Source organism: Scyliorhinus canicula, chromosome 2 (assembly GCF_902713615.1).
Source record: "Scyliorhinus canicula chromosome 2, sScyCan1.1, whole genome shotgun sequence".
Classification (NCBI taxonomy): domain Eukaryota; kingdom Metazoa; phylum Chordata; class Chondrichthyes; order Carcharhiniformes; family Scyliorhinidae; genus Scyliorhinus; species Scyliorhinus canicula.
Genome location: NC_052147.1, coordinates 15,804,362 through 15,816,895, shown reverse-complemented (window position 1 = coordinate 15,816,895; position 12,534 = coordinate 15,804,362). Strand labels below are relative to the sequence as shown.

The 12,534-nt window shown below is 49.3% G+C and overlaps 1 protein-coding gene across 1 annotated transcript in view; it reads left to right on the top strand.

Annotated features, from left to right (window-relative positions):
• Nucleotides 1-461: 461 nt before the first annotated feature.
• abcd4 (ATP-binding cassette, sub-family D (ALD), member 4) overlaps nucleotides 462-12,534 on the top strand; it is a 63,265-nt gene continuing 51,192 nt past the window's right edge. The window contains exons 1-6 of the mRNA XM_038821479.1: nucleotides 462-553; nucleotides 1,432-1,550; nucleotides 6,065-6,192; nucleotides 9,722-9,861; nucleotides 11,078-11,194; nucleotides 12,090-12,215. Of these exons, the coding sequence (XP_038677407.1) occupies nucleotides 522-553; nucleotides 1,432-1,550; nucleotides 6,065-6,192; nucleotides 9,722-9,861; nucleotides 11,078-11,194; nucleotides 12,090-12,215 (662 nt within the window). The 5' untranslated portion in view covers nucleotides 462-521. The remainder of the gene's footprint in view (nucleotides 554-1,431; nucleotides 1,551-6,064; nucleotides 6,193-9,721; nucleotides 9,862-11,077; nucleotides 11,195-12,089; nucleotides 12,216-12,534) is intronic.

Sequence of the window (12,534 nt, the reverse complement as noted above, 5' to 3'; positions counted from 1 at the left end):
CCATCAAGGATGTGAGATAATGGAGGGGCCAACAACACTCGGACATCAGCAGGGGCAAAGTAAAACAGGGCAGAATTGTTGGATGGGCGGGAGAAGTGAGAGCCACGTTTAGAGCTGACTCTTCAATTCAAATAATGCCAGAAGCCTGAACGACTAGGCCTCGACCAGGGGGCGTCGAGAGTGCTTTGTGCGCGAAACGTCACCGCGCCGCCTCGGGGCCAGCTCTCGGCGGTGACGTAATCGGGTGCGGGTGACGTAAACGCGGCACCGGCTTGCCGGCGCTCTGCACCTGACGTAATCGCGGCACCGGCTTGCGCCTGACGTAATCGCGGCACCGGCTTGCGCCTGACGTAATCGCGGCACCGGCTTGCGCCTGACGTAATCGCGGAACCGGCTTGCCGGCGCTTTGCGTCTGACGTCATCACGGCGCCAGCCCTGTCAGTACTGCGCCTGACGTCAGACGCAGTCGTGGACCCTGCTCACTTGCATGTGACTGTCAGGCGGCTGCTGGTGAAGGGGCGATGCCAGGCTCCAGGAGGCAGGAATGCAGCAGGTAGGGCAGGAACCATGTGGCAAGGGTGGATCAGCACCTGATGTAACACAGGGAGACTGAAACTTTGTCCACTGAACCCTTGGTGAATGTACCCACAGCGCTGAGGCTGGCATGACCTCTTCCACCCATTGGCCCCACTGAAGGCACTGCCACCTGTGCTAGGATGAAATTCCTTAGGCACCGGCAGACCAAGAGGAGGATGATTCTTCACTCATGAAACCAAGAGTGTTGATGTACTATTTGGCAGCGGAAGGTATCGCCATCCACCCTACCCGCCACCCCACCCCTCTGCTGGCACCATTGCTGGCCAGGCGCAGATGCTGAATTCAATGAGGCTCAGCCGCTTTGCCCTGACCCTTAGCCAAGGGCATTGAAACCACTCGAATCATCTCTGCCGCTGCCCTGGTGAAGCACAGCTGAGTCAGCACTCAGAATTTTCTGATCTGTACACCTCAGTACCACACCGCGAGGCGTGGTTAGCCCCTCCTGCCTCGGGAATAAGTCAAGCAGGGTACACTTGAAATTTTTTTTAAATAATCATTGTTTATTCCCTGTATTGTTCAGATGATCAGCCACACCAAGGGAAAGCATGGTGATCACACAGCTCCAGAACGGTGTGTCACAGATTAACAGGAAGCAGGGTTATATTGGTCACCTTCCATCCACTTGCCTATCTCGGCTGTGCTGCAATGAGAATGATGCCCGAGTGGACGCCAAGCATCCCAGGCTACTCCGTGTAACCGTGGCTATTTTGTGTGATGCTGGTGGAGCCTGCAAACTGGTCTCCAGTCTGTTTGCCTCGCAGGTGCCAAACGTACAGGGAGCCAAGGCAGGGAGAGAACTGTACCAATTGTGAGCACTTTGTTTTATTCTTCCAGACCGAAGCTGGACCTTCTGTTTGTGAGACGATTCTGCCGTATCCAGGCAGTCCTTTTCCCGTCTTGGTCGTCGCAGAGTGTCCTGATGTTCGCCACACTGCTATTCGTCGCTCTCCTTGGTGAGTCTGATCTGTTCAACCTCTGAAGAAACTCGAAACGTTAACTGTGCTACTCTCTCCACAGATGCTGCCAGACCTGCTGAGTTTTTCCAGCTTTTTCTGTTTTTATTTTTGTTCAGGACTCTAATTGACTTCAGGGAGGAAACCTTCTGTTTTCCACATGAGGAGTGGTCGAACCAGGGGCCGCATTATGCTCTGGTCCCACTCCCAGGGGCTGATTGGCAGGAAAGCTCCATAAAAAACTTGTAAAAACCTCTGTGTTTCTGTAACTCTGTCCACAGTCCTCCTTTGTACAGAACGCCTGATTTGTGATCCTCCTCTGTAATTATTAAACTATGATTTTCTCCCCTTCCCTCACACAGACACAGCCTCCAGCCGCTCAGATTATTATTCATGTTGGAGCATTGATCATGAAAATTATCTCCCTTGGTGTACACAGGCGCACTCTATCTGTCTTTTGCAGCATGGTTACTGGATAGTGATCAGGGGCAGGAACGAACACCGTCATCTCCTTTCTGAATCCAGACGGTGGTACGTTACAGTTCAGTCAGTCAGAGTTGCTGAGGCAACATGAGTTTTACATTGAGCAACGGGAGGTGATGGCAGAGGCTCCGATTTTCTTTCCATCACATTCCTGGCTGAGCAGGAATCTCTCCCACCTGTCATTGGATGCACTGGAAGGGTTTATAGGTTGATGTGACTGCACCTTCCTCAGCCAGCAAGCCTTGGGATGGGGCTCGGAGCTCCTGGCTCTGAGGGAGGGTCCTCAACCCCACTGTTTCACAAGACCATTAATCTGGATACACTGTAGGAAACTGTAGTCCTTCGCTCATGCTACCGACGGTGAGATAAAGCAGCTCAGAATCGGCCGAGGATCACAGCTCATTCCTTCGTGGTCTCTATGATCAATGCAGAAAAGAATTGGATATTTACTTCAAAAAGAAAGGCAACGGGGAAAGAATAGGGAGAAGAACTAAAAGACAAGCAAAATACTGCCGATACTGGAGCTCTGCTATAATAACAAAGTGCTGGGGAAAATCATCTGATTACAAATGTCGTGAGGGAAACAGCCCCCCCCCCCCCCACCCAACCTCGGCAGCACTCCTGAAAACTGCAATCTTGCGACTCGTCCTCCCACTGAATCCCGATCATGGATTCCGATGTCCATCTGTGCCTCCTCTGGGCCCTCCTGATCTGACCTGGATCACTGAAACTGCGAATTGGAACAGCAATCTCTGCGAGCTCCCACTGACAATGCCATGTTATGATGTGAGGTCTGAGGCCCAAAATTCAGGCTCCTCGGTCCTCCCCATTTGAGCACGGAGGTAAAATACCCAAAAATAGGCACACCCAGATTTTTAAGGCCCTGTTATTCATTCTTTCAACATCACCCACAAAAGCTCTGCCTAGAAGACTGACTCTACTCGTCTCCTTCAGTATCACTGTTAATCATTCCTCAGTCTGCGCTGCACTAGATCCAGGTGGACAGCCCCCTTCCCTCATTATTAGTTGGTTGAGAAGCTACATAAAATTTAAAAATTAAGCATTGTTAAACTAATTAAACATAATTACTTATTACTTAATTATAATTTAGAGGGGTATCTAAGCCAGAAATCGGAGAGTACTGTATTTAGCTTTCACATTTATAGTAGAAATCTAGTGCTAGGAAACATATAGTTAACAGTAACTTTTTTCTTAACTTTTAAATTTAATTTACTAATTAACTGACGCAATGTCAATTAGAGGGGTGCAGTGCTCTGACTGTGAGATGTGGCAGGTCCGGGAGGCTTCCAGCGTCCCAGATGGCTACATCTGCAGAAAGTGCACCCAACTTTCTGTTGGCAGGGCAGCACGGTAGCATGGTGGTTAGCGTAAATGCTTCACAGCTCCAGGGTCCCAGGTTCGGTTCCCGGCTGGGTCACTGTCTGTGCGGAGTCTGCACGTCCTCCCCGTGTGTGCGTGGGTTTCCTCCGGGTGCTCCGGTTTCCTCCCACAGTCCAAAGATGTGCGGGTTAGGTGGATTGGCCATGCTAAATTGCCCGTAGTGTCCTAAAAAGTAAGGTTAGGGGGGGGGGGGGGGGGGGGTTGTTGGGTTATGGGTATAGGGTGGATACGTGGGTTTGAGTAGGGTGATCATTGCTCGGCACAACATCGAGGGCCGAAGGGCCTGTTCTGTGCTGTACTGTTCTATGTTCTATAACTGGAGCTCCTCACAGACCGCATGGTTCGGTTGGAGCAGCAGTCGGATGCACTTAGGAGCATGCAGGTGGCGGAAAGCATCATAGATAGCAGTTATATAAATGTGGTCACACCCAAGGTGTAGGCAGAGAAATGGGTGACCACCAGAAGGGGCAGGCAGTCAGTGCAGGAATCCCCTGTGGTTGACCCCCTCTCTAACAGGTATACCCCTTTGGATACTGTTGGGGGGGGGTTAGCCTATCAGGGGAAAACAGCAGCAGCCAGAGCAGTGGCACCACGGCTGGCTCTGATGTTCAGCAGGGAGGGTCAAAGTGCAGAAGAGCAATAGTCACAGGGGACTCTATAGTCAGGGGCACAGATAGGTGCTTCTGTGGACGTGAAAGAGACTCCAGGATGGTATACTGTTGCCTTCCTGGTTCCAGGGTCCAGGGTGTCTCTGAATGGGTAGCGGGCATCCTGAAGGGGGAGGGCAAACAGGCAGAGGTTGTTGTACATATTGGTACTAACGAAATAGGCAGGAAGGGGCATGAGGTCCTGCAGCAGGAGTTCAGGGAGCTAGGCAGAAAGTTAAAAGACAGGACCTCTAGGGTTGTAATCTCGGGATTACTTCCTGTGCCACGTGCCAGTGAGGCTAGAAATAGGAAGATAGAACAGCTAAACACGTGGCTAAACAGCTGGTGTAGGAGGGAAGGTTCCGTTATCTGGACCACTGGGAGCTCTTCCGGGGCAGGTGTGACCTGTATAAGAAGGACGGGTTGCATCTAAACTGGAGAGGCATAAATATCCTGGCCGCGAGGTTTGCTAGTGTCACACGGGAGGGTTTAAACTAGTATGGCAGGGAGGTGGGCACCGGAGCAATAGGTTTACGGTGCGAGGGGCAAGGTTTAGAGTAGATGTATGAGGCAAGTTTTTTTACACAGAGGGTAGTGGGTGCCTGGAACTCGCTGCCGGAGGAGGTGGTGGAAGCAGGGACGATAGTGACATTTCAGGGGCATGTTGACAAATACATGAATAGGATGGGAATAGAGGGATACGTAGAAGATTGTAGTTTAGCCGGGCAGCATGATCGGCACGGGCTTGGAGGCTGAAGGGCCTGTTCCTGTGCTGTACTTTTCTTTGTTCTTTATATTATTGTCCTCACAGTGCATGCTGGTTTAGCTCACAAGGCTAAATCGCTGGCTTTTAAAGCAGACCAAGCAGGCCAGCAGCACGGTTCGATTCCCGTACCAGCCTCCCCGGACAGGCGCCGGAATGTGGCGACTAGGGGCTTTTCACAGTAACTTCATTGAAGCCTACTCGTGACAATAAGCGATTTTCATTCATTCTTGAAGAAAGAGTCATCCCGGACTGTGATCTCTCTGTCAGGTGTGACTGTCTCTTGTTGCAAGTTGAAATGCTGTTAACAGGGCAGAAAAACTGACAGAAATTCTGATCCCAGAGATGGATTTGCCACCTAATTCAGCAGTGTGAGCATAAGATCGTAACATCATAGGAAAAAGGCCACTTGATCCATCGAGACTGCTCCGCCTTTCAATAAGGTCTTTGCTGATCTGATTGTGGCTTTAACAGCATTTTCCTATCTCTTTCCCCCATAACGCGTGGCTTCTTTGCCCATCAAAAATCTGTCTGAACTCTTCCTTGAATGCATTCATTGACCCATCCTCCATTGCCTTGTGGAAGAGAATTTCAAACACTAACCATCCTCGAGAAAAGAAATTTCTCATCATCCCCATATTAAACGAGAGACCCCTCACAGAATCTCTACAGTGCAGAAGGAGGCCATTCGGCCCCTCGAGTCTGCCCTGACTCCGAAAGAGCGAGCTACCTGGGCTCAATCCCCTGCCCTATCCCCTCTAACCCCAACTAACCTTTTGGATACTAAGGAGCAATTGAGCATGGCCAATCCACCTAATCTGCACATCTTTGGACTGTGGGAGGAAACCCACACAGACATGGGGAGAACTTGCAAACTCCACGCAATCACCCAAGATCAGAATCAAACCCGGGTTCTTGGCACTGTGAGGCATCAGTGCTAACCACTGTACCACTGTTCCTCATTTTGAGATATTGTCCTCCAGTTCTAGATTCTACCCTGGGAGGAAACATTCTCTCAGCATTGACCCTGACAAGCCTCCTCGGGATCTTAAATGTTTCAATAAGATCACCTCTCATTCTTCGCTCCAGTGAGTACAGCCCGAACATGCCCAACGTTTCCTTCGTCCCAGGAATCAGCCTCGTGAATCTGCTCTGAGCTACATCCAATGCCAGTATATCCTGGCTGAAGTAAGGTGACTGTGTTTGTTATTCCTTTACAGAGCAGCTGGTGGTCTACCAGGTGGGAATTGTCCCAAGCCAATACTTCAAGATTCTGGGTGAGAAAGACTTGGTTGGTTTCAGAAATATCACAGTCATAGCCATCTGCCTCATTGTGGCCAACTCTGTGGTAAGTAATGTAGTTAGTATCCAATGAAAGGAAGAGAACTCTGTAAATAAATACAGTGTCATTGTGTGGAGAGCTCCTGTGCTGGCCGAGGGCCTAATGTGCTACTATTGTCATTTGATTTGATCTATTGTCACGTGTACTGACGTACAGTGAAAAGTATTTTTCTGCGGCCAAGGGAAAGTACCCAGTACATACATAGTAGACGGAAAAAAAAATCAACAGAGTACATTGACAAATGGTACATCGACAAACAGTGATTGGTTACAGTGCGGAACAAGGGGCCAAACAAAGCAAATACATGAGCAAGAGCAGCATAGGGCGTTGTGAATAGTGTTCTTACAGGGAACAGATCAGTCCGAGGGAGAGTTGTTTTTTTTTAAATATTTTTTTTTAAAATTTAGATTACCCAATTATTTTTTCCAATTAAGGGGCAATTTAGTGTGGCCAATCCACCTACTCTGCACATTTTTGGGTTGTGGGGGCGAAACCCACGCAGACACAGGGAGAATGTGCAAACTCCACACAGACAGTGACCCAGGGCCGGGATTCGAACCTGGGACCTCAGCGCCGTGAGGCGGTTGTGCTAACCACTAGGCCACCGTGCTGCCCTGAGAGAGAGTTGGTTTTTTAAAATAAATTTAGATTACCCAATTATTTTTTCCAATTAAGGGGCAATTTAGCTTGGCCAATCCACCTACTCTGCACATTTTTGGGTTGTGGGGGCGAAACCCATGCAGACACGGGGAGAAGGTGCAAACTTCACACGGACAGTGACCCAGAGCCGGGATCGAACCTGGGACCTCAGCGCCGTGAGGCAGCTGTGTTAACCACTAGGCCACCGTGCTGTCCCTGAGGGAGAGTTGTTGAGGAGTCTAGTAGTTGTGGGGAAGAAGCTGTTCCTATGTCTGGATGTGCGACTCTTCAGACTTCTGTACCTTCTGCCTGATGGAAGGGTCTGGAAGAAGGCAATGCCTGGGTGGGAGGGGTCTCTGATAATGCTGTCTGCCTTCCTGAGGCAGCGGGAGGTGTAGACGGAATCAATGTGAGGGTGGCAAGTTTGTGTGATGTGTTGGGCTGAGTTCACCAAACTGCAGCTTCTTGCGATCTTGGGCCAAGCAGTTGCCATACCAGGCTGTGATGCAGCCGGACAGGAGCTCTCTATGGCACATCTGTAGAAGATGGACAGTGCAGTCCTGAATTTCTCTGTGACATTGCACTTATATTTTGGTTTTTTTTAAATAGTCAATATTACTCGGAAATTAAGAATCTATAAGTGGAGGAAAGGATCAAAAGGATACCTGGGAGTACAAATCCACAAACCAATTAAAAATGTGACACAGGTTAATAAGGCCTTTGAAAAAAGGCAACCAAGGTTTAAAGCCAATTTCCAAAAGGATAGAATTGTAGAATCCCCACAGTGTAGAAGCAGGCCATTCGGCCCATTGGGTCTGCACTGACCCTCTAAAAGAGCACCTTACCTAGGCCCACAACCCCCAGCCTATTTCAACAACCCAGTAACCCCACCTCACCAGGACAGCGTGGTGGCACAGTGGTTAGCATTGCTGCCTCATGGCGCCGAGGTCCCAGGTTCGTTCCCGGCTCTGGATCACTATCCGTGTGGAGTTTGCACATTCTCCCCATGTTTGCATGGGTCTCACTCCCACAGCCCAAAGATGTGCCGGGTAGCTGGATTGGCCATGCTAAATTGCCCCTAAAAAATTGGAAAAATGAATTGGGTACTCTAAATTTTTTTAAAAACACATCCCCTTTTGGATACCAGAGGGCAGTTTTTTTAGCACGGTGAATTCACCTAACCTGCACATCTTTGGACTGTAGGAGGAAACCGGAGCACCCGGAGGAAACCCACGCAGACACGGGGGGGGAGAACGTGCAAATGCCACACAGACAGTCATCCGAGGTTGGAATCGAACCCTGGTCTTTGGCGCTGCGAGGCAGCAGTGCTAACCACTGAGCCACCGTGTCGCCCTAATAGTATTGAAAAGTTCCCCATCAAGTCATTCACCATCCCGACTTGGAACAATGTCACCGTTCCTTCACCGTCACCGTCGGCGCAGGCTGGGAGAGCCGAAGGGCCTGTTCCTGTGCTGTAATTTTCTTTGTTCTTTGTCACTGAGTCAAAATCCTGGAACTGCCTCCCGAAGAGCACTAGAACATAGAACAGTACAGCTCAGAACAGGCCCTTCGGCCCTCAATGTTGTGCCGAGCAATGATCACCCTACTCAAACCCACATATCCACCCTATACCCGTAACCCAACCCCCCCCCCTCCCCCCTCCCCCCTCCCCCCTCCCCCTCCCCCCTCCCCCCTCCCCCCTTCCCCCCCCCCCCTCCCCCCTTCCCCCCTTACTTTTTAGGACACTACGGGCAATTTAACATGGCCAATCCACCTAACTCGCACATCTTTGGACTGTGGGAGGAAACTGGAGCACCCGGAGGAAACCCACGCACACACGGGGAGGACGTGCAGACTCCACACAGACAGTGACCCAGCCGGGAATCGAACCTGGGACCCTGGAGCTGTGAAGCATTTATGCTAACCATCATGCTGCCGTGCTGCCACTGTGGGGGCATGGTGCGCAGCGGTTTAGGAAAGTGGCTCAACACCACCTCCTCAGGGCTGTTAGGGATGGGCAGTAAGTGCTGACCATGCCCTTGACGCTCACACCGCATGGATGAATTAGAACACTGAAGAAGCTGTGTTAAACACACAATGAAACCCTGATTCGGTCTGCACTGGGTTACGTTTGGTCTCCAAATTATCAAATGGATATTGAGGCGCTGCAAAAGGTGCAAAAAGGATTGGTGAGGATGATATCAGAAGTGTAAAATAAATACCTATCAGAGACAGGTGGATAGGCTGGAAAGGGAAAGACTGAAGGGGAGCTCATAGAGGTCTCAAATGTTTTTGAAAGGCTTTAATAGAGTGGATACAGAGAGAGTACGTTTCCTGTTGTGGAGGAAAGAATAACCAGAGCCCATCGATGTCGGGAATTCAGAAGAAACGTCCTTACCCAGCGAGTGGGGAGAATGTGGAACTTGCTGCCACAGAGAGTACAGTAAGAAGTCTTACAACACCAGGTTAAAGTCCAACAGGTTTGTTTCAAACACGAGCTTTCCGAAAGCTCGTGTTTGAAACAAACCTGTTGGACTTTAACCTGGCGTTGTAAGACTTCTTACTGTGCTCACCCCAGTCCAACGCCGGCATCTCCACATCGTGTATGAGATTTCTTGGTTTCTAATCTGTAAGGGTAGTAGAAAGACCAGGATGGTTGCAGCAATAGATTTGGATGAGGAAAGATGGGGAGCGTAGACACAGTCATTGGTGCGGCGCTACCACAGACAGCTACACCTTTCTGATTTTGAGGGAATAACTTAAGGGTGGAGAGCAACCTTTGGACAAAAAGGAAGTGAAAGGAAATTGGTTCCTCGGCCAAATGTCTTGTGACAGAATATGAATGTTCGAGATTTGTTTGTAACTTTTCACCCCAGTGATTGGTTTTCTCTTTCAGCTGAAGAGCCTCGACCAGTTCATCTCGAGTTTGCTGTACGTACGATGGAGGCAGAGCCTCACCATGCACCTTCACAAGTCCTACTTCAAGAGGAAAGTCTACTACGCTCTTAACGTACTCCACGATGAGCTGGATAACCCGTAGGTGGAATCTGAATGGGACTCGTTCTTCCCTAATTAATAAAATACGTTTATTATAAAGTGGAGGGTTCAGTTCTTCAGTCGGGTCAAACAATGAGGAGCTGAGCAGTGAAAACCGAGAATGTTCCGGAATCAACCTCCAGTGATCTGGAGTGGATGTCGTTGGAACTCCACTGGCAATGAGTTAGGAAGGAGAATTCTTTCCCGGGATTCTCGCTATTTGATGACCTTGGTAGCAAGGTGAGGACAGGTCAGGCTGCAGCTGTGATTCCTCCCTTGGATAAATAACTTCTTCATATTGAAGTGAAGAATAATCACTTCGGCTTGGTGCAGGTGGCTGTGCACCTAATCTCAGCAAAGTATGGAATAACCAGTATATAAACAGTATATAACCAGTATATAAACCATTGTATAAACCAATAAAAGGATGGGATGGAAAGAAAAATAGGAACTATTCATTCATATAGCACCTTTGATAATATCCAGACACCAAAAAATATTTCCCAAGCAATTGAATCCATTTCTTTTAAAGTGTTCGCTCTTGTGGGAAGCTGAATTACTGATGACCTGAATATTGAAGGTCACAGAATGGAATCAAATCATAGAATTTACAGTGCAGAAGGAGGTCATTCGGCCCATCGAGAATGCACCGGCACCCTACCTAGACCCAACCCCCCGCCCTACCCCAGTTTCACCACCTATCCTTTTGGACACTTAAGGGGAAAGTTACCATGGCAATACACCTAACGTGCACATTCTGGAGTGTGGGAGGGAACCGGAGCACCCGCAGGAAATCCATGTAGACACGGGGAGGAAGTGCAAACTCCACCCGAAGCCGGAATTGAACCCGGATATCTGGAGCTGTGAGGCAGCAGTGCAAACCATTGTGCCACCCACAAATCAAGAGATTCAGATGGTAGTAGGTACCCGTGAGTCAGTTACAGACACTAGTCTAATCGAGGGGTTCGGATGGTTTATAGAGAGAATGGTGGCTAGTTGGGAGTGAGTTACAGACTGGAATCAAATTGAGGGGTTCAGATGGTTTATGTATAGAATAAACGATACTCGGGGTGAGTATCTAATCAAAGTTAGGACAATGTGATCGATGAGAGAAAGACAAATGGGTTTAAATATTCCTGTGAACCGCATTGCTGGATCATAGGCTGATTCAGCTGAGATGTAACCTGGTGTGAAGCTGTGTGTGTGTGTTTTCCAGGGACCAGCGTATCAGCCAGGATGTGGAGAGGTTCTGCAAAGGGATGAGCACAATGGCCAGCAACCTCATCATCTCCCCATTCACTCTGAGCTATTACACCTACCAGTGCTTTCACAGGTAATGAGAAAATCCAGCCCTGCCTCCCACAGCACCAGACTTTCAAAACTAGCTTAAGATACATCTCTCTGAGGAGAGAGGTTAGAAATGTGCAACTTGGAAGGCAGCACGGTGGCACAGTGGTTTAGCCCTGTTGCCTCACGGCGCCGAGGTCCCAGGTTCGATCCCAGCTCTGGGTCACTGTCCGTGTGGAGTTTGCTTTGCGTGGGTTTCACCCCCACAACCCAAAGATGTGCAGGGTAGGTGGATTGAACAAGCTAAATTGCCCCTTAATTGGAAAAAAAGTGAATTGGGTGCACTAAATTTATGGGGAAAAAAGAAATGTGCAATTTGCTGTGTCTAAATGGAGTTTGGTTCTTACTCTGGGCCTTTTCCCAGATGGAATATAGAACATACAGTGCAGAAGGAGGCCATTCGGCCCATCGAGTCTGCACTGACCCACTTTTTTTTAAATAAATTTAGATTACCCAATTATTTTTTCCAATTAAGGGGCAATTTAGCATGGCCAATCCACCTACTCTGCACGTTTTTGGGTTGTGGGGGCGAAACCCACGCCGACACGGGAGAATGTGCAAACTCCACACGGACAGTGACCCAGAGCTGGGATCGAACCTGGGACCTCAGCGCCGTGAGGCTGCACTGACCCACTTAAGCCCTCGCTTCCACACTAACCCCTTAACCCAATAACCCCTCCTAACCTTTTTGGTCACAAAATCAACTAGAATTCTTTGGCGAGATAACTAGTCGGGTTGACCAGGGAGAACCAGTGGATGTCATTTCTTGAGACTTTCAGAAGGCTTTCAACAAGATCTCACATAACAGATTACTTTGTAAGAGTATCTTGTTGATAAAGTTCTTTCTTCATCTTTGGTTTTTCGGTTTTGTTTGTTTTCAGCACAGGTTGGCTGGGCCCAGTCAGCATCTTCATTTACTTCATAATCGGCTCCGTGGTCAATAAGATTCTGATGGGGCCGATCATCCCAACCCTTGTCCAGCAGGAGAGGCTGGAGGGAGACTTCAGGTGAGATTACTTTTCATTCTTCCTCTGATACCAACCCTAGGCACTGTGATGGTGACCAGGGAGGGGAAATGTGCACTGCCCCCCCCCCCCCCCACCACCGCCACCACCACCCCCCTTCAAGGGAGAGACAGTGGGGAATGGTTTCAGGAGTGTATCAATTGCGAAAGAGAGAGGAGAGGGTTCCTGGCTCCGACGACAAATTAGTTCAGTCGTAAAAGCTGCCAATGGAAGCTACAGGCCATTTGGCCCAACTAGTTTGTGCTCCCATTCTCCCAGTTCCTTCTCCTCCGTTGCATCTGTTCCGATGATGCCACTTTCT